We start from the raw sequence: 21,749 nt of genomic DNA on the forward strand, positions 1-21,749 counted from the left end.
TCCCAGTTAAATATATATAACAACACAACATAACACAACACAACACATTTGGCAATTATGGTGCATAATCAAAAGACTCCACAACAACACAATTCTACTCTTTTCATATCTCCCATGCTCAGTCGACGGAAAGAGATATTTCGAACCCCGCCAAACCAAACATTAACAACGAAGCAAAATAGTAAACTATTTGAGACACCAGGCTCCTCTTCCAAGTCGCTGTTTTTCAATCTTGACCGTACATCCAACAATAACCTTTCTCATAATAGAAGCGACGAATCCTTACTGCAAGATCTGCTCACACCGATAGACAAGCTCCGGTTATGGCGTCATGATGTTATCGGACAACACCAGTACAAAACTGCCGAGTTTTTGGGGGACAAAATATTGGACATCACCAACGATGCCAACGATGCCTTTTGGCTAGCCCAGGTATATTTCAACAGGGGTAATTATCTTCGTTGCAAGGAATTGATACTTTCGAACGAGGAATTCTCTCAAAGTATACTCTGTCGATACTTGGCTGGCTATAGTTTGATCAAGTTGGAGCAATGGGAAGATGCTCTAGATGTTATTGGAGAAGAGAACCCATACGAGAAAGATGATCGATTGAAAAACGAGGATGGTGGGGTTAAACTTGAGGCATCCATGTGCTACTTACGCGGGTTGGTATATGCTGCCCAAAATAACTTTGCCAGAGCAACAGAATGCTATAAAGAGGCTCTACTAGTGGATGTAAAGTGTTATGAAGCATTTGATGAGTTGATCAGCAACAATCTTTTGACTCCCAGCGAAGAATGGGAGTTTGTCACCACAAGACTAAACTACAACGAAGTTGATAGCAATGACGATTTGATCAAGCTCTTGTATGCCACCAAGTTGAGCAAGTACCTCAATGCTGACAAGATCAAAGAAGCAGAACAAGTGTTGCGTGAGGAATATGGGCTCAATGACAATGGCGACTTGTTGTTGAGCCAGGCGGACTACTTGTACACTCAGTGTAATTTTGATGCTTGTTTAAATGTTTGCGAGAAAATCTTATTCAAAGATCAATACAATTTTGACGTGCTTCCCAACTATTTGAGCTGCTTATATGAGCTTGGTGGGAGAAACAAGTTGTTTTACAAGAGTCACCAGATGGCCGAGTTTCACCCGACAAACCCCATGACGTGGTTGGCTATTGGAACGTATTATCTTTCGATCAATAAAGTTGTTGAGGCAAGGAAGAGTTTTAGTAAGGCCACTACTATTAATCCTAATTTTGGCCAAGCATGGATTGGGTTTGCCCACACATTTGCCATTGAAGGTGAACACGAGCAAGCTATAAGTGCATATGCTTATGCAGCGCGATTGTTTCCCGGTACTCACCTTCCAAACTTGTTCTTGGGTATGCAGCATATGGCCATGTCGAATCTACAGATGGCGCAAGAGTACCTTCTCGCGTCTCACTACATTTGCAATGCGGATCCGTTATTGTTGAATGAGTTGGGTGTGTTATATTTCCACAAAGCTCAGTTTGACAAGGCACATTCTTATCTCTGTACGGCATTGGAGAGGGCCAAAAACCATTTAAATCTCAATTCGAAAACTTATGTATCGATAAGAAGCAATCTTGGACACACATTCCGCAGGATGAACATGCCAGAGGAGGCGTTGGAGTGTTTTGGTGAAGTGTTGCAGTGCCGACAAGATGCCAATATCATGACAGCTGTTGCTTTGATTTATATGAAAGTAGGCGACTTTGTCAAAGCAGCCGATTACTTGCACAATGCATTGGCTATACTGCCGTTAGACCCAATTGCCAACGATTTGTTGCAAAGAGCATTGGAAAGCTGTAGCCTAGGTGCATTTGAAGCTGAGTTGGGCGACTTGTAGTGTTAAAGAAACAGCTGCCATCAAACTCGAGAAGAAAAGAAAGAGAAGAAAGAGAAGAAAGAAAAAAAGTAAGGAAATTTTCCTGTGGCGATACAATATACAAAATAAAGAGAAACGTACTAATAATTGAATTGAAGGAGAAGAGAAAAGAAGAAAAAATGGGAGGAAGGTGGGGAATGGTTGCTATGGAGGAGCAAGGGAGGATGTAGGAGTTGTTCATTGCATTTGAGTATAAATAGTCTTATCTACCAGAACTAGTATATACATATACATATACATATACATATACATATACATATACACATGTGTATACGTTGAAATGCCGAATTTTATCATAATAGGGCACGAGGCTGAAATGAATAAAGATCCGACTACGTGTATATATATATATATATATATATATATATGTATATATTTATACAATGTGTAAACGCATAGGGTACAATTCCTTATATTTCAATTTCCTTTCTACCCATTAGTATTACTTACAACGTTGTCTGAAATCAACAGCATTCAGAATAAGGATTTGGACCCCACGTTGCCTGAATCAATTTCAATCCAATAGGCGTATAATCAATAGCAATCTATGTTGCAGCAGCAGCAGCAGCAACAACAGGCGGTGTACTCTTTTTTAATTTTTTATTTTTTTTCTATTTTTTTTTTGTCACTTTAGGCGATTGTCATTTCTGCCAAGAAAAAAAAAAAAAGAAAAAGCAAGGGAAAACGCTATGAAATGAATATATGTATATAAAAAGTGCACCAAAACATACATAGATACATAGATACATACATAGATACATAAATGATATAAAATATTCAGCCAAATATCACGTGACTCAATTTATAAAATAAAAAAATAAATAAATTCCAAATATAAAATGCCTTTAAGATGAATTGCAGGGTTTAGAATTAATGTTTAGGCTGTGATGTTATTATGGTCTTTCTTTTCCATACAAAAAAAAAAACAGAGCTCCAAATAGCAGAAAAAATTAATATTCTAAAGGATATAGCCATGTGTATCTTTGAGTGATGCACCAACAAAGATACAACTATTTCCACACCTTCTTCTTTTCTCAATTTTAAATTTTATTCAAACTTCTGCTTCTATTTAGATCAAGAAAAATCTACCTGCACTTTACATATGCTATAACGACATTCAACAGACAATCTGTTTTGAGCTACATCTTTGTCGCATAGCACTGTCACAAGTAACAAGTGTACGACTGCTGAGCATCGGTTTGAGTTCGTGACTTGATAGGCTATATTCCAACTAAGTGTAATTGTCAATGATCGCACCTATAAAGGTCTCAATGCTCATAAGTTAAGAGAGTAAATTGTCTCATACAAAGTCACTAGTAAGGAGAATCGTGAGAGTATACACTCTGCACGTTCACCTAGTGATTTGTGTTCAATGTAGTTGACCGTATAAAATCTATATTTTACCGATATTTCTATATAATAGTGATAAGTTAATTTTACCACTTCTCGTTCCTATTTATATAAACTCATCTCGTTTGAAGTTTCAAGTTTCCCATGTCGTGCAATATTCTCCAAATATTCACTTAGCGGAAACGAGGGCACAGAGCGTCCAGTGTGTGTCGCACTGTGACATCTTCCCCCCTTCAAAGTCAGATGAAAGATACGGCCTAATTTCAGTTGTACTTTGGAAAAATATTGATTTGAGGTAAGATAACTGTACAGTATGATGATAACCGTTGTGGCCTCCCCCCCTGCAAAGCAAAGGCTTACCTATTAAAAGTGAGCGAAGCGGCAACAAAAGGTTTCGACAATTTCCTGAAATTCTATTGAATAAAAAGGGAAATGTTCTCATCAACGTTTGTAGCAAATGAATACCTTCAAATCCAAAAACCAAATATTGCGGGTTTTGTTCAGTTATTGTTGGGATATAATTATCTTTCACGCCGTGCGGGTTACGAGTCGACGTCGACAATACATTGGGTAAAGTAAAAAGCATTTCACCATCAACTAGCCGCGCGCCTGGGTCTGTTTGTTCGGAATTCGTCGACAAAATATCAAGACTTCGGTTAAAAACTCCCCTACTACTAAAAACGGAAAGTCAGCATCTCCAATATTCTAATAATTGAACGTCCTGTAGAAACACTGAGGTTTCATAAAATAAGTTGGTTGTTCCTTTGGGATTCTGTCCCACGGTAGTTACCTTCTCCGTCGAAACACTGAGGTTTCATAAAATTTGTTGGTTGTTCCTTTGGGCTTCTGTCCCACGGTAGTTACCTTCTCCGTCGTTTTTTGAAAGGTGTATCTTCTCACCCGAAACACTGAGGTTTCATAATAATAATTGGTTGCTTCTTTCGGGATGCAATTTTGTCTTTCTCTCAAGATGCTATAAAGTCTTTCTTGCGAGATGCAATTTAGTCTTTCCCTCGGTAGTTACCATCTCCGCCGTTTTTATCTGGTGTAATTCTACCTCACCGATAACCCGTGTAGTTTGTTTAGTCTGCTACCATCATACTCAGATGAGTCCGTAGACAGTAATGATGATTTCTTAAACGCTGCTTTAACGGTGCTTATTTACCTTCTAGAATGTAATAAGTCTTTTTTAAAAAAATGATATAAACCCAAATTAGGGATGTGGTCATTATCCTAAAAATACTTTCCTCGATCTTTGCACCAATTGAGGGTAGCCACTTATACCCGTGCAATCTTCGGTACTCGTTTCAACGCCATGCCTATCACACGTACAGCCTTCAAACTATAGCCAAGTCAGCAGACACGACTCTATTCGGTCTATAGTTGCACTCTGTCTAACGTCTACAACCTTCGCCCTTTGTCAACTGATGGGTGAATATTCCATCATAAAGTGTTGACAGTATACGCTATTTGATATTTTCTGGTGTAGTCTCGGATACGTCCCGATGACTACGATGCATTATGTTCCATTGGACTAAACTCGCATAGTTCTCCAATGAGGAGTAGCTCCTCCTTTAAACTGTAGTTCACAATAGTGAAGCTATTAATTCGTGGATAGGAGATTTACTCTTCCACAGGTCCTTCTCATAAATGATATTGACCAAATGTTGAAATGCCAAGGTATTGAAATGTCATGATCATTCAATATCCTGGTCGACAATACTGCTTAACAGTAGCCTCAACCAATGTATCAATTACTTGAAATATTAGGTAACCATATCAAATCATTCAAATAACATGATTTGCAAGGATTTGAGGTCCTCACTCTGGTCGCCATTCTGTCGCATAGCACTGTCACAAGTAACAAGTGTACGACTGCTGAGCATCGGTTTGAGCTGGTAGCTCACCGATACCAGCGGTTTGAGTTCGTGACTTGATAGGCTATATTCCAACTAAGTGTAATTGTCAATGATCGCACCTATAAAGGTCTCAATGCTCATAAGTTAAGAGAGTAAATTGTCTCATACAAAGTCACTAGTAAGGAGAATCGTGAGAGTATACACTCTGCACGTTCACCTAGTGATTTGTGTTCAATGTAGTTGACCGTATAAAATCTATATTTTACCGATATTTCTATATAATAGTGATAAGTTAATTTTACCACTTCTCGTTCCTATTTATATAAACTCATCTCGTTTGAAGTTTCAAGTTTCCCATGTCGTGCAATATTCTCCAAATATTCACTTAGCGGAAACGAGGGCACAGAGCGTCCAGTGTGTGTCGCACTGTGACAATCTTCTTTCCTTCTTTCCTTTGTTTTTTTTTTCTGTATATATATTTAATTTTGCATTCCCGCTCCTCCCCTCCCACATATCTTATCTACTTGAAAGAAAGTTGAAGTGGACAAGTAGTTTATTCTACACCAGCCCATAAGTAAGACATTAGCAAAAAAAAGAAAAAAAATCAAAAATCTGGAGCCACACTGCTTTGTTTTCATGATGAAGAGGCTATCGTTTAAGCATTTCAACTATTTTGGGTATGGTATCTATCATGATATCAAAACCAGACTCCCGTACTACAAGTCCGACTTTACTGATGCGTGGAACTATCGAGTCATCCCTTCGTCTACATTCATCTTTTTCGCCAACTTGCTTCCAGCAATCGCATTTGCCCAGGATATGTTCGATAAGACCAATAATGCCTATGGAGTGAATGAGGTTCTCATGTCCAGTGCATTTGGTGGAGTTGTATTTGGATTGTTCTCGGGCCAGCCTTTGTGCATCGTGGGCGTTACTGGTCCCATCTCAATCTTTAGTTACACCGTGTACGAGCTAATGACCCCACGAGGGACTCCATATTTTCCATTTATGTGTTGGATATATTTATGGAGTATGGTTTTCCATATTATAATTGCAGTAGGGAACTACATCTCCTGGATGAGAATCATTAGTCTTTACTCGTGTGATATATTTGGGTTCTTTATCAACTTGGTCTATATCCAAAAGGGGATCCAGATCTTGCTGAACCAGTTTGACGATGTTAACTTGGCAAGTGGATACTGCTCGGTCATGATTGCTTTGTGTATGATCATTTGTGGTGTAGGATCAACCACATTTGGAAATTATCTCCACTACTTTCGTCCCTGGGTCAGAAAAGTATTTGTCGATTATGGAGTAGTTGCATCGGTGATTTTCTTTACCGGGTTCATCCATTTTGGTGGGAAATTGAACGATACAGAGCTTGCTCGATTACCAATAACCAAATCGTTTCAGCCAACTGAACATGGCGATATACGACCACACGGATGGTTTATTCATTTCTGGCCGGGCGAAAACATTGAGGTTGGAGACGTGTTTCTTGCCATTCCATTTGCCATTCTCCTTACTTTTCTTTTTTACTTTGACCACAATGTATCATCATTGATGTGCCAGTCCAAGGAGTACCCACTCAAGAAACCAGCATCGTTCCATTGGGATTTCCTCTTACTTGGACTCACAACAGGGTTTGCTGGAATTATGGGTATCCCTCCACCAAATGGTCTTATCCCGCAAGCACCACTTCACACTGACTCTTTGGTTGTTTATGACCATAGCGGAAAGAAGCTTTCGGTGGTGGAACAAAGAGTCACCAATACAGTGCAAGGAATAATGACCTTTGTGATGATGTCGCGGCCGTTTCTAGTAATCTTGGGGCTTGTCCCTCAAGCAGTTCTTTCGGGTCTTTTCTTCATCATGGCGATCTCGGGACTTCACGGCAATATCGTCACTAATAGAATTAGATACATTTTCTTGGATAAGCATTATATTGAAAACGATCCCAATTGTCCCCAGCTTTTCAGAGATATCCATGCTTTACCTACGAAGAAATGGTTTTACATATACGTTGTACTCGAAGTCATAGGTGGTGTTGCAGAGTTTGTAATTACCTTGACCATTGCGGCAGTCGGATTCCCTGGTGTTCTATTATTTCTTGCATTTTGCGCCAAATGGATCTGGCCGTTGTTTATACCACGCGAAGAGCTAGATCGATTGGATGGAGATGTGGCGGATGAGTTTATATTAAAAAACTTTACTGTGGCATCGGACGAGAAGAAAAGGAGGAAACAAAACGGGGTAGATGAAGAGAAAGCGCTGGAGAGTGAGATCGACGATGATGCAGAAGAGTATACAAGAGATGCAGCCATCAGTAGCAGCGAGTGAGTCTCTATACTTTACGTTTACTAAATTTTTTTTTTGTTTTCAATTCTTGTGTGCTATTGAGCAATTTTTGCACTTGTGCAATTGTGCCATCACAAGTGGGTGGCTGTGCATGTGGATGTACATCATAGGACACACATCCATTTGAAAGTGTGATTTTATCTGTTTGCTTATATATATAATAATAATAATGATAATAATAATAAAAATAGATGTTTCTTTGTTGTGGGGTTGCGAATAAGTTTCAAAGAGAATACGGTTCTCAATGATTAGAAGTATAGTTTTGAAATTGCTCAATAGTATATACCATCTTACCCTCACGTGATCTAACTTGATAAACTTTTGAAAACCATTTTGTGTAATTGCAACATCTCGGCAAATTAACCCAGCACCCCTCTTCTTTTGGACTGTAACTAGATTTTTTAAAATCCCTAGTGAGCTTATTTTTCAAGTTACTTTATACACTTCTCCTTGGTCAAACAAGAAATAGATAAACAGCGAAATTTAGGATATGAAAAATATTTTATCAACAAAACATGGCATTAAGGTACTAAATCTATAAATTCACCTTGAATGATGGATATAAGAAAAGAAAAAAAGGAAAAAAAGGAAAAAAAGAAAAAAGGAAAAAAAGAAAAAACATAAAACAGAAAAAAAAGAAAAAACGCCCCCCTTGTAATAGCCCACATCTCTTTAACAAACAAACCTACCCTAGAATGGTTTAGGCGCTGGATGGGTTTCCGCGTATTCTCTTTCGATAGCACGAATAATCGCCACTTCGCCGGCCCAGGCTATTGCCGTTTGGTTTGGGAATAAGTAAAGCTCAGAAGCCAAGGTTGCATTAATGTGCAATATTTCCAAAACCTTATCGAAACCAGCTTTCCCTCTTGGGATGGTGTGGTTGAGGTACGAGTTGACAACACCATCCAAGTATTCAAGCGGGATCCATGCTGGTAATGGGTACGTGTCTCTCTTGCCTGTTCCATATCTATACGAGGCAGTTCCTGTTTTGATTTCCCTCTTTGGAAGTGGCACTGGTTTTGCCTCTTCTCTTTTGTCATGCAAACCAAAAATTATACTTCCATCAGTTTTGTTGGGGTAACCAAAAAAGATTGCATTCAACGTAGCAAAAAGAGTCGCAATTGCAAAAAACAATTGTACAAACTTCATGATGAACTATTGATTATTGATGCAAAGTAGATATTTGAGCAAAAAAGACAAAAAAGACAAAAAAGAAAACAAAAAGAAAACAAAAAGAAAAACCAATTGCCGTATGATTCTGGAATTGGTAAAACTTGTAATCTTAAACCTTGGACTTTTGAAGAAAAAGACTTATAAAAAAAATATTTTGATTGGAAGCAAAACTGAATTGTTTATATAGTTTTTTTTTTTTTTGGTAATCTGTCAATTCGGACAGAAGCCAAAAAAAAGGCAGTGTTTTAAGCCATTGTAACATAGTAAAAGATGCCCATTGCCCAAAGATTAGCATTATAACAATAAAGAAAGGGCAAAAAAAAAGCAAGAAAGGGTGGAGGAATAGAAGAGGAGGGGAGGAAAGAAGAAAGGGAGGTGAGACGAAAGGCGGATAATTTCTTAAGCAAGCAGAGTGCTGCAATGGTTTGTTCTTCACCTACGTTAATACCGCAAATTTCCACTTATTTTGATTCTTATTCTTATTCTCAATTTTCTTATACTTGGTTATATGGGCTTTTCATTTTTGCTTTTGAAACAATAAGCTCTGTGTTCATAACATGTGCAAACGAAAATGTACTTCTTTCGTTTAGCGACAAAGTTGTTTATCAGGGGGTTGAAAACCTTGCAAAAACAGCTGTGTGTATATAAAATTTTGAGAAATTCAGACAACAGCTTTTAATTGACACTATCTCATAATGGATCGAAAGAACGGTTAGAATTTTTTTTGTGTAAAAGGATTAAAACACATCCACAGTGTAATTAGTCTGGCACGTTATTGATCGACATTTTAATTCTTTCTTTCTTTGTTCTTTTTTTTTTTTTCCTTCTTTTTAGTTTTCGGTTAATTAAAACAGTGATTTGTGATGGTCTTATGGGAAATCAATTAGGTTTATCACTCGCTTTTCAATTCTGTCAACAATTTCAAGAGCTTCTGAATTCCAAAGTTTCAGAGACCAAGGATATATTTGTTCCCTTTGGTATTGCCGTGGCTTTAAGACAAAAACCAAAACGGGCTGAATTTCCAACGCTCAGAATTTAATGATTTAAAAAAATAACTTCCCTTTGATATTCATGCATTGTGCTGATAGGCTCAGCTGAAAATTTTGCTTTCCTAATGAATAATTTTCATAGTTTCCACATTTTTTTTCTCTTGGGTGTTGCTGCTAATGTTAATGATTATTGTTGATAGTTATTGTTAGGAACTATTGTTGATAGTTATTGTTAATGATTATCAATGTTAAGAAGAATATTATACTAGAAACCAGTCGACTATAATATACTATTCATAATAAAACAAAGGCAACCTGGTAAAATAAAGAAAAGAAAATGCAAGCAACGAATGGAAAGGTTTCGAGCCATGATGTCGCATAGCACTGTCACAAGTAACAAGTGTACGACTGCTGAGCATCGGTTTGAGCTGGTAGCTCACCGATACCAGCGGTTTGAGTTCGTGACTTGATAGGCTATATTCCAACTAAGTGTAATTGTCAATGATCGCACCTATAAAGGTCTCAATGCTCATAAGTTAAGAGAGTAAATTGTCTCATACAAAGTCACTAGTAAGGAGAATCGTGAGAGTATACACTCCGCACGTTCACCTAGTGATTTGTGTTCAATGTAGTTGACCGTCTAAATTATGTATTTAACCGATATTTCTATATAATAGTGATAAGTTAATTTTACCACTTCTCGTTCCTATTTATATAAACTCATCTCGTTTGAAGTTTCAAGTTTCCCATGTCGTGCAATATTCTCCAAATATTCACTTAGCGGAAACGAGGGCACAGAGCGTCCAGTGTGTGTCGCACTGTGACATCTTCCCCCCTTCAAAGTCAGATGAAAGATACGGCCTAATTTCAGTTGTACTTTGGAAAAATATTGATTTGAGGTAAGATAACTGTACAGTATGATGATAACCGTTGTGGCCTCCCCCCCTGCAAAGCAAAGGCTTACCTATTAAAAGTGAGCGAAGCGGCAACAAAAGGTTTCGACAATTTCCTGAAATTCTATTGAATAAAAAGGGAAATGTTCTCATCAACGTTTGTAGCAAATGAATACCTTCAAATCCAAAAACCAAATATTGCGGGTTTTGTTCAGTTATTGTTGGGATATAATTATCTTTCACGCCGTGCGGGTTACGAGTCGACGTCGACAATACATTGGGTAAAGTAAAAAGCATTTCACCATCAACTAGCCGCGCGCCTGGGTCTGTTTGTTCGGAATTCGTCGACAAAATATCAAGACTTCGGTTAAAAACTCCCCTACTACTAAAAACGGAAAGTCAGCATCTCCAATATTCTAATAATTGAACGTCCTGTAGAAACACTGAGGTTTCATAAAATAAGTTGGTTGTTCCTTTGGGATTCTGTCCCACGGTAGTTACCTTCTCCGTCGAAACACTGAGGTTTCATAAAATTTGTTGGTTGTTCCTTTGGGCTTCTGTCCCACGGTAGTTACCTTCTCCGTCGTTTTTTGAAAGGTGTATCTTCTCACCCGAAACACTGAGGTTTCATAATAATAATTGGTTGCTTCTTTCGGGATGCAATTTTGTCTTTCTCTCAAGATGCTATAAAGTCTTTCTTGCGAGATGCAATTTAGTCTTTCCCTCGGTAGTTACCATCTCCGCCGTTTTTATCTGGTGTAATTCTACCTCACCGATAACCCGTGTAGTTTGTTTAGTCTGCTACCATCATACTCAGATGAGTCCGTAGACAGTAATGATGATTTCTTAAACGCTGCTTTAACGGTGCTTATTTACCTTCTAGAATGTAATAAGTCTTTTTTAAAAAAATGATATAAACCCAAATTAGGGATGTGGTCATTATCCTAAAAATACTTTCCTCGATCTTTGCACCAATTGAGGGTAGCCACTTATACCCGTGCAATCTTCGGTACTCGTTTCAACGCCATGCCTATCACACGTACAGCCTTCAAACTATAGCCAAGTCAGCAGACACGACTCTATTCGGTCTATAGTTGCACTCTGTCTAACGTCTACAACCTTCGCCCTTTGTCAACTGATGGGTGAATATTCCATCATAAAGTGTTGACAGTATACGCTATTTGATATTTTCTGGTGTAGTCTCGGATACGTCCCGATGACTACGATGCATTATGTTCCATTGGACTAAACTCGCATAGTTCTCCAATGAGGAGTAGCTCCTCCTTTAAACTGTAGTTCACAATAGTGAAGCTATTAATTCGTGGATAGGAGATTTACTCTTCCACAGGTCCTTCTCATAAATGATATTGACCAAATGTTGAAATGCCAAGGTATTGAAATGTCATGATCATTCAATATCCTGGTCGACAATACTGCTTAACAGTAGCCTCAACCAATGTATCAATTACTTGAAATATTAGGTAACCATATCAAATCATTCAAATAACATGATTTGTAAGGATTTGAGTTCCTCACTCTGGTCGCCATTCTGTCGCATAGCACTGTCACAAGTAACAAGTGTACGACTGCTGAGCATCGGTTTGAGCTGGTAGCTCACCGATACCAGCGGTTTGAGTTCGTGACTTGATAGGCTATATTCCAACTAAGTGTAATTGTCAATGATCGCACCTATAAAGGTCTCAATGCTCATAAGTTAAGAGAGTAAATTGTCTCATACAAAGTCACTAGTAAGGAGAATCGTGAGAGTATACACTCTGCACGTTCACCTAGTGATTTGTGTTCAATGTAGTTGACCGTATAAAATCTATATTTTACCGATATTTCTATATAATAGTGATAAGTTAATTTTACCACTTCTCGTTCCTATTTATATAAACTCATCTCGTTTGAAGTTTCAAGTTTCCCATGTCGTGCAATATTCTCCAAATATTCACTTAGCGGAAACGAGGGCACAGAGCGTCCAGTGTGTGTCGCACTGTGACAATCTTCTTTCCTTCTTTCCTTTGTTTTTTTTTTCTGTATATATATTTAATTTTGCATTCCCGCTCCTCCCCTCCCACATATCTTATCTACTTGAAAGAAAGTTGAAGTGGACAAGTAGTTTATTCTACACCAGCCCATAAGTAAGACATTAGCAAAAAAAAGAAAAAAAATCAAAAATCTGGAGCCACACTGCTTTGTTTTCATGATGAAGAGGCTATCGTTTAAGCATTTCAACTATTTTGGGTATGGTATCTATCATGATATCAAAACCAGACTCCCGTACTACAAGTCCGACTTTACTGATGCGTGGAACTATCGAGTCATCCCTTCGTCTACATTCATCTTTTTCGCCAACTTGCTTCCAGCAATCGCATTTGCCCAGGATATGTTCGATAAGACCAATAATGCCTATGGAGTGAATGAGGTTCTCATGTCCAGTGCATTTGGTGGAGTTGTATTTGGATTGTTCTCGGGCCAGCCTTTGTGCATCGTGGGCGTTACTGGTCCCATCTCAATCTTTAGTTACACCGTGTACGAGCTAATGACCCCACGAGGGACTCCATATTTTCCATTTATGTGTTGGATATATTTATGGAGTATGGTTTTCCATATTATAATTGCAGTAGGGAACTACATCTCCTGGATGAGAATCATTAGTCTTTACTCGTGTGATATATTTGGGTTCTTTATCAACTTGGTCTATATCCAAAAGGGGATCCAGATCTTGCTGAACCAGTTTGACGATGTTAACTTGGCAAGTGGATACTGCTCGGTCATGATTGCTTTGTGTATGATCATTTGTGGTGTAGGATCAACCACATTTGGAAATTATCTCCACTACTTTCGTCCCTGGGTCAGAAAAGTATTTGTCGATTATGGAGTAGTTGCATCGGTGATTTTCTTTACCGGGTTCATCCATTTTGGTGGGAAATTGAACGATACAGAGCTTGCTCGATTACCAATAACCAAATCGTTTCAGCCAACTGAACATGGCGATATACGACCACACGGATGGTTTATTCATTTCTGGCCGGGCGAAAACATTGAGGTTGGAGACGTGTTTCTTGCCATTCCATTTGCCATTCTCCTTACTTTTCTTTTTTACTTTGACCACAATGTATCATCATTGATGTGCCAGTCCAAGGAGTACCCACTCAAGAAACCAGCATCGTTCCATTGGGATTTCCTCTTACTTGGACTCACAACAGGGTTTGCTGGAATTATGGGTATCCCTCCACCAAATGGTCTTATCCCGCAAGCACCACTTCACACTGACTCTTTGGTTGTTTATGACCATAGCGGAAAGAAGCTTTCGGTGGTGGAACAAAGAGTCACCAATACAGTGCAAGGAATAATGACCTTTGTGATGATGTCGCGGCCGTTTCTAGTAATCTTGGGGCTTGTCCCTCAAGCAGTTCTTTCGGGTCTTTTCTTCATCATGGCGATCTCGGGACTTCACGGCAATATCGTCACTAATAGAATTAGATACATTTTCTTGGATAAGCATTATATTGAAAACGATCCCAATTGTCCCCAGCTTTTCAGAGATATCCATGCTTTACCTACGAAGAAATGGTTTTACATATACGTTGTACTCGAAGTCATAGGTGGTGTTGCAGAGTTTGTAATTACCTTGACCATTGCGGCAGTCGGATTCCCTGGTGTTCTATTATTTCTTGCATTTTGCGCCAAATGGATCTGGCCGTTGTTTATACCACGCGAAGAGCTAGATCGATTGGATGGAGATGTGGCGGATGAGTTTATATTAAAAAACTTTACTGTGGCATCGGACGAGAAGAAAAGGAGGAAACAAAACGGGGTAGATGAAGAGAAAGCGCTGGAGAGTGAGATCGACGATGATGCAGAAGAGTATACAAGAGATGCAGCCATCAGTAGCAGCGAGTGAGTCTCTATACTTTACGTTTACTAAATTTTTTTTTTGTTTTCAATTCTTGTGTGCTATTGAGCAATTTTTGCACTTGTGCAATTGTGCCATCACAAGTGGGTGGCTGTGCATGTGGATGTACATCATAGGACACACATCCATTTGAAAGTGTGATTTTATCTGTTTGCTTATATATATAATAATAATAATGATAATAATAATAAAAATAGATGTTTCTTTGTTGTGGGGTTGCGAATAAGTTTCAAAGAGAATACGGTTCTCAATGATTAGAAGTATAGTTTTGAAATTGCTCAATAGTATATACCATCTTACCCTCACGTGATCTAACTTGATAAACTTTTGAAAACCATTTTGTGTAATTGCAACATCTCGGCAAATTAACCCAGCACCCCTCTTCTTTTGGACTGTAACTAGATTTTTTAAAATCCCTAGTGAGCTTATTTTTCAAGTTACTTTATACACTTCTCCTTGGTCAAACAAGAAATAGATAAACAGCGAAATTTAGGATATGAAAAATATTTTATCAACAAAACATGGCATTAAGGTACTAAATCTATAAATTCACCTTGAATGATGGATATAAGAAAAGAAAAAAAGGAAAAAAAGGAAAAAAAGAAAAAAGGAAAAAAAGAAAAAACATAAAACAGAAAAAAAAGAAAAAACGCCCCCCTTGTAATAGCCCACATCTCTTTAACAAACAAACCTACCCTAGAATGGTTTAGGCGCTGGATGGGTTTCCGCGTATTCTCTTTCGATAGCACGAATAATCGCCACTTCGCCGGCCCAGGCTATTGCCGTTTGGTTTGGGAATAAGTAAAGCTCAGAAGCCAAGGTTGCATTAATGTGCAATATTTCCAAAACCTTATCGAAACCAGCTTTCCCTCTTGGGATGGTGTGGTTGAGGTACGAGTTGACAACACCATCCAAGTATTCAAGCGGGATCCATGCTGGTAATGGGTACGTGTCTCTCTTGCCTGTTCCATATCTATACGAGGCAGTTCCTGTTTTGATTTCCCTCTTTGGAAGTGGCACTGGTTTTGCCTCTTCTCTTTTGTCATGCAAACCAAAAATTATACTTCCATCAGTTTTGTTGGGGTAACCAAAAAAGATTGCATTCAACGTAGCAAAAAGAGTCGCAATTGCAAAAAACAATTGTACAAACTTCATGATGAACTATTGATTATTGATGCAAAGTAGATATTTGAGCAAAAAAGACAAAAAAGACAAAAAAGAAAACAAAAAGAAAACAAAAAGAAAAACCAATTGCCGTATGATTCTGGAATTGGTAAAACTTGTAATCTTAAACCTTGGACTTTTGAAGAAAAAGACTTATAAAAAAAATATTTTGATTGGAAGCAAAACTGAATTGTTTATATAGTTTTTTTTTTTTTTGGTAATCTGTCAATTCGGACAGAAGCCAAAAAAAAGGCAGTGTTTTAAGCCATTGTAACATAGTAAAAGATGCCCATTGCCCAAAGATTAGCATTATAACAATAAAGAAAGGGCAAAAAAAAAGCAAGAAAGGGTGGAGGAATAGAAGAGGAGGGGAGGAAAGAAGAAAGGGAGGTGAGACGAAAGGCGGATAATTTCTTAAGCAAGCAGAGTGCTGCAATGGTTTGTTCTTCACCTACGTTAATACCGCAAATTTCCACTTATTTTGATTCTTATTCTTATTCTCAATTTTCTTATACTTGGTTATATGGGCTTTTCATTTTTGCTTTTGAAACAATAAGCTCTGTGTTCATAACATGTGCAAACGAAAATGTACTTCTTTCGTTTAGCGACAAAGTTGTTTATCAGGGGGTTGAAAACCTTGCAAAAACAGCTGTGTGTATATAAAATTTTGAGAAATTCAGACAACAGCTTTTAATTGACACTATCTCATAATGGATCGAAAGAACGGTTAGAATTTTTTTTGTGTAAAAGGATTAAAACACATCCACAGTGTAATTAGTCTGGCACGTTATTGATCGACATTTTAATTCTTTCTTTCTTTGTTCTTTTTTTTTTTTTCCTTCTTTTTAGTTTTCGGTTAATTAAAACAGTGATTTGTGATGGTCTTATGGGAAATCAATTAGGTTTATCACTCGCTTTTCAATTCTGTCAACAATTTCAAGAGCTTCTGAATTCCAAAGTTTCAGAGACCAAGGATATATTTGTTCCCTTTGGTATTGCCGTGGCTTTAAGACAAAAACCAAAACGGGCTGAATTTCCAACGCTCAGAATTTAATGATTTAAAAAAATAACTTCCCTTTGATATTCATGCATTGTGCTGATAGGCTCAGCTGAAAATTTTGCTTTCCTAATGAATAATTTTCATAGTTTCCACATTTTTTTTCTCTTGGGTGTTGCTGCTAATGTTAATGATTATTGTTGATAGTTATTGTTAGGAACTATTGTTGATAGTTATTGTTAATGATTATCAATGTTAAGAAGAATATTATACTAGAAACCAGTCGACTATAATATACTATTCATAATAAAACAAAGGCAACCTGGTAAAATAAAGAAAAGAAAATGCAAGCAACGAATGGAAAGGTTTCGAGCCATGATGTCGCATAGCACTGTCACAAGTAACAAGTGTACGACTGCTGAGCATCGGTTTGAGCTGGTAGCTCACCGATACCAGCGGTTTGAGTTCGTGACTTGATAGGCTATATTCCAACTAAGTGTAATTGTCAATGATCGCACCTATAAAGGTCTCAATGCTCATAAGTTAAGAGAGTAAATTGTCTCATACAAAGTCACTAGTAAGGAGAATCGTGAGAGTATACACTCCGCACGTTCACCTAGTGATTTGTGTTCAATGTAGTTGACCGTCTAAATTATGTATTTAACCGATATTTCTATATAATAGTGATAAGTTAATTTTACCACTTCTCGTTCCTATTTATATAAACTCATCTCGTTTGAAGTTTCAAGTTTCCCATGTCGTGCAATATTCTCCAAATATTCACTTAGCGGAAACGAGGGCACAGAGCGTCCAGTGTGTGTCGCACTGTGACATCTTCCCCCCTTCAAAGTCAGATGAAAGATACGGCCTAATTTCAGTTGTACTTTGGAAAAATATTGATTTGAGGTAAGATAACTGTACAGTATGATGATAACCGTTGTGGCCTCCCCCCCTGCAAAGCAAAGGCTTACCTATTAAAAGTGAGCGAAGCGGCAACAAAAGGTTTCGACAATTTCCTGAAATTCTATTGAATAAAAAGGGAAATGTTCTCATCAACGTTTGTAGCAAATGAATACCTTCAAATCCAAAAACCAAATATTGCGGGTTTTGTTCAGTTATTGTTGGGATATAATTATCTTTCACGCCGTGCGGGTTACGAGTCGACGTCGACAATACATTGGGTAAAGTAAAAAGCATTTCACCATCAACTAGCCGCGCGCCTGGGTCTGTTTGTTCGGAATTCGTCGACAAAATATCAAGACTTCGGTTAAAAACTCCCCTACTACTAAAAACGGAAAGTCAGCATCTCCAATATTCTAATAATTGAACGTCCTGTAGAAACACTGAGGTTTCATAAAATAAGTTGGTTGTTCCTTTGGGATTCTGTCCCACGGTAGTTACCTTCTCCGTCGAAACACTGAGGTTTCATAAAATTTGTTGGTTGTTCCTTTGGGCTTCTGTCCCACGGTAGTTACCTTCTCCGTCGTTTTTTGAAAGGTGTATCTTCTCACCCGAAACACTGAGGTTTCATAATAATAATTGGTTGCTTCTTTCGGGATGCAATTTTGTCTTTCTCTCAAGATGCTATAAAGTCTTTCTTGCGAGATGCAATTTAGTCTTTCCCTCGGTAGTTACCATCTCCGCCGTTTTTATCTGGTGTAATTCTACCTCACCGATAACCCGTGTAGTTTGTTTAGTCTGCTACCATCATACTCAGATGAGTCCGTAGACAGTAATGATGATTTCTTAAACGCTGCTTTAACGGTGCTTATTTACCTTCTAGAATGTAATAAGTCTTTTTTAAAAAAATGATATAAACCCAAATTAGGGATGTGGTCATTATCCTAAAAATACTTTCCTCGATCTTTGCACCAATTGAGGGTAGCCACTTATACCCGTGCAATCTTCGGTACTCGTTTCAACGCCATGCCTATCACACGTACAGCCTTCAAACTATAGCCAAGTCAGCAGACACGACTCTATTCGGTCTATAGTTGCACTCTGTCTAACGTCTACAACCTTCGCCCTTTGTCAACTGATGGGTGAATATTCCATCATAAAGTGTTGACAGTATACGCTATTTGATATTTTCTGGTGTAGTCTCGGATACGTCCCGATGACTACGATGCATTATGTTCCATTGGACTAAACTCGCATAGTTCTCCAATGAGGAGTAGCTCCTCCTTTAAACTGTAGTTCACAATAGTGAAGCTATTAATTCGTGGATAGGAGATTTACTCTTCCACAGGTCCTTCTCATAAATGATATTGACCAAATGTTGAAATGCCAAGGTATTGAAATGTCATGATCATTCAATATCCTGGTCGACAATACTGCTTAACAGTAGCCTCAACCAATGTATCAATTACTTGAAATATTAGGTAACCATATCAAATCATTCAAATAACATGATTTGCAAGGATTTGAGGTCCTCACTCTGGTCGCCATTCTGTCGCATAGCACTGTCACAAGTAACAAGTGTACGACTGCTGAGCATCGGTTTGAGCTGGTAGCTCACCGATACCAGCGGTTTGAGTTCGTGACTTGATAGGCTATATTCCAACTAAGTGTAATTGTCAATGATCGCACCTATAAAGGTCTCAATGCTCATAAGTTAAGAGAGTAAATTGTCTCATACAAAGTCACTAGTAAGGAGAATCGTGAGAGTATACACTCTGCACGTTCACCTAGTGATTTGTGTTCAATGTAGTTGACCGTATAAAATCTATATTTTACCGATATTTCTATATAATAGTGATAAGTTAATTTTACCACTTCTCGTTCCTATTTATATAAACTCATCTCGTTTGAAGTTTCAAGTTTCCCATGTCGTGCAATATTCTCCAAATATTCACTTAGCGGAAACGAGGGCACAGAGCGTCCAGTGTGTGTCGCACTGTGACAATCTTCTTTCCTTCTTTCCTTTGTTTTTTTTTTCTGTATATATATTTAATTTTGCATTCCCGCTCCTCCCCTCCCACATATCTTATCTACTTGAAAGAAAGTTGAAGTGGACAAGTAGTTTATTCTACACCAGCCCATAAGTAAGACATTAGCAAAAAAAAGAAAAAAAATCAAAAATCTGGAGCCACACTGCTTTGTTTTCATGATGAAGAGGCTATCGTTTAAGCATTTCAACTATTTTGGGTATGGTATCTATCATGATATCAAAACCAGACTCCCGTACTACAAGTCCGACTTTACTGATGCGTGGAACTATCGAGTCATCCCTTCGTCTACATTCATCTTTTTCGCCAACTTGCTTCCAGCAATCGCATTTGCCCAGGATATGTTCGATAAGACCAATAATGCCTATGGAGTGAATGAGGTTCTCATGTCCAGTGCATTTGGTGGAGTTGTATTTGGATTGTTCTCGGGCCAGCCTTTGTGCATCGTGGGCGTTACTGGTCCCATCTCAATCTTTAGTTACACCGTGTACGAGCTAATGACCCCACGAGGGACTCCATATTTTCCATTTATGTGTTGGATATATTTATGGAGTATGGTTTTCCATATTATAATTGCAGTAGGGAACTACATCTCCTGGATGAGAATCATTAGTCTTTACTCGTGTGATATATTTGGGTTCTTTATCAACTTGGTCTATATCCAAAAGGGGATCCAGATCTTGCTGAACCAGTTTGACGATGTTAACTTGGCAAGTGGATACTGCTCGGTCATGATTGCTTTGTGTATGATCATTTGTGGTGTAGGATCAACCACATTTGGAAATTATCTCCACTACTTTCGTCCCTGGGTCAGAAAAGTATTTGTCGATTATGGAGTAGTTGCATCGGTGATTTTCTTTACCGGGTTCATCCATTTTGGTGGGAAATTGAACGATACAGAGCTTGCTCGATTACCAATAACCAAATCGTTTCAGCCAACTGAACATGGCGATATACGACCACACGGATGGTTTATTCATTTCTGGCCGGGCGAAAACATTGAGGTTGGAGACGTGTTTCTTGCCATTCCATTTGCCATTCTCCTTACTTTTCTTTTTTACTTTGACCACAATGTATCATCATTGATGTGCCAGTCCAAGGAGTACCCACTCAAGAAACCAGCATCGTTCCATTGGGATTTCCTCTTACTTGGACTCACAACAGGGTTTGCTGGAATTATGGGTATCCCTCCACCAAATGGTCTTATCCCGCAAGCACCACTTCACACTGACTCTTTGGTTGTTTATGACCATAGCGGAAAGAAGCTTTCGGTGGTGGAACAAAGAGTCACCAATACAGTGCAAGGAATAATGACCTTTGTGATGATGTCGCGGCCGTTTCTAGTAATCTTGGGGCTTGTCCCTCAAGCAGTTCTTTCGGGTCTTTTCTTCATCATGGCGATCTCGGGACTTCACGGCAATATCGTCACTAATAGAATTAGATACATTTTCTTGGATAAGCATTATATTGAAAACGATCCCAATTGTCCCCAGCTTTTCAGAGATATCCATGCTTTACCTACGAAGAAATGGTTTTACATATACGTTGTACTCGAAGTCATAGGTGGTGTTGCAGAGTTTGTAATTACCTTGACCATTGCGGCAGTCGGATTCCCTGGTGTTCTATTATTTCTTGCATTTTGCGCCAAATGGATCTGGCCGTTGTTTATACCACGCGAAGAGCTAGATCGATTGGATGGAGATGTGGCGGATGAGTTTATATTAAAAAACTTTACTGTGGCATCGGACGAGAAGAAAAGGAGGAAACAAAACGGGGTAGATGAAGAGAAAGCGCTGGAGAGTGAGATCGACGATGATGCAGAAGAGTATACAAGAGATGCAGCCATCAGTAGCAGCGAGTGAGTCTCTATACTTTACGTTTACTAAATTTTTTTTTTGTTTTCAATTCTTGTGTGCTATTGAGCAATTTTTGCACTTGTGCAATTGTGCCATCACAAGTGGGTGGCTGTGCATGTGGATGTACATCATAGGACACACATCCATTTGAAAGTGTGATTTTATCTGTTTGCTTATATATATAATAATAATAATGATAATAATAATAAAAATAGATGTTTCTTTGTTGTGGGGTTGCGAATAAGTTTCAAAGAGAATACGGTTCTCAATGATTAGAAGTATAGTTTTGAAATTGCTCAATAGTATATACCATCTTACCCTCACGT

General features: G+C 38.3%; 6 protein-coding genes across 6 annotated transcripts; 4 read left to right on the top strand and 2 right to left on the bottom strand. All coding sequences in view use genetic code 12, as the record gives it.

Moving 5' to 3' along the window:
- Positions 1–57: 57 nt before the first annotated feature.
- cut9 (anaphase-promoting complex subunit Cut9) lies at positions 58–1,875 on the top strand (the record flags this gene model as incomplete). Its single annotated transcript, XM_001523030.1, has 1 exon — positions 58–1,875. The coding sequence occupies one exon, from the start codon at positions 58–60 to the stop codon at positions 1,873–1,875; it is 1,818 nt and encodes a 605-aa protein (XP_001523080.2).
- A 3,887-nt stretch (positions 1,876–5,762) lies between these two features.
- Positions 5,763–7,463, top strand: PVL30_004383 (uncharacterized protein; the record flags this gene model as incomplete). The annotated part of the gene is made up of 1 exon (XM_061119564.1): positions 5,763–7,463. One exon carries the CDS (start codon positions 5,763–5,765, stop codon positions 7,461–7,463), a length of 1,701 nt encoding a protein of 566 aa, XP_060975547.1.
- Positions 7,464–8,171: 708 nt separating this feature from the next.
- Positions 8,172–8,630, bottom strand: PVL30_004384 (uncharacterized protein; the record flags this gene model as incomplete). Its single annotated transcript, XM_001523032.1, has 1 exon — positions 8,172–8,630. The coding sequence occupies one exon, from the start codon at positions 8,628–8,630 to the stop codon at positions 8,172–8,174; it is 459 nt and encodes a 152-aa protein (XP_001523082.1).
- A 4,115-nt stretch (positions 8,631–12,745) lies between these two features.
- On the top strand, positions 12,746–14,446 carry PVL30_004385 (uncharacterized protein; the record flags this gene model as incomplete). The annotated part of the gene is made up of 1 exon (XM_061119565.1): positions 12,746–14,446. The coding sequence occupies one exon, from the start codon at positions 12,746–12,748 to the stop codon at positions 14,444–14,446; it is 1,701 nt and encodes a 566-aa protein (XP_060975548.1).
- A 708-nt stretch (positions 14,447–15,154) lies between these two features.
- On the bottom strand, positions 15,155–15,613 carry PVL30_004386 (uncharacterized protein; the record flags this gene model as incomplete). Its single annotated transcript, XM_001523034.1, has 1 exon — positions 15,155–15,613. The coding sequence occupies one exon, from the start codon at positions 15,611–15,613 to the stop codon at positions 15,155–15,157; it is 459 nt and encodes a 152-aa protein (XP_001523084.1).
- Positions 15,614–19,728: 4,115 nt separating this feature from the next.
- On the top strand, positions 19,729–21,429 carry PVL30_004387 (uncharacterized protein; the record flags this gene model as incomplete). Its single annotated transcript, XM_001523031.2, has 1 exon — positions 19,729–21,429. One exon carries the CDS (start codon positions 19,729–19,731, stop codon positions 21,427–21,429), a length of 1,701 nt encoding a protein of 566 aa, XP_001523081.2.
- Between the last annotated feature and the right edge of the window lie 320 nt (positions 21,430–21,749).

The sequence above is a fragment of the Lodderomyces elongisporus genome, chromosome 5 (assembly GCF_030384665.1).
Source record: "Lodderomyces elongisporus chromosome 5, complete sequence".
Lineage (NCBI taxonomy): Eukaryota > Fungi > Ascomycota > Pichiomycetes > Serinales > Debaryomycetaceae > Lodderomyces > Lodderomyces elongisporus.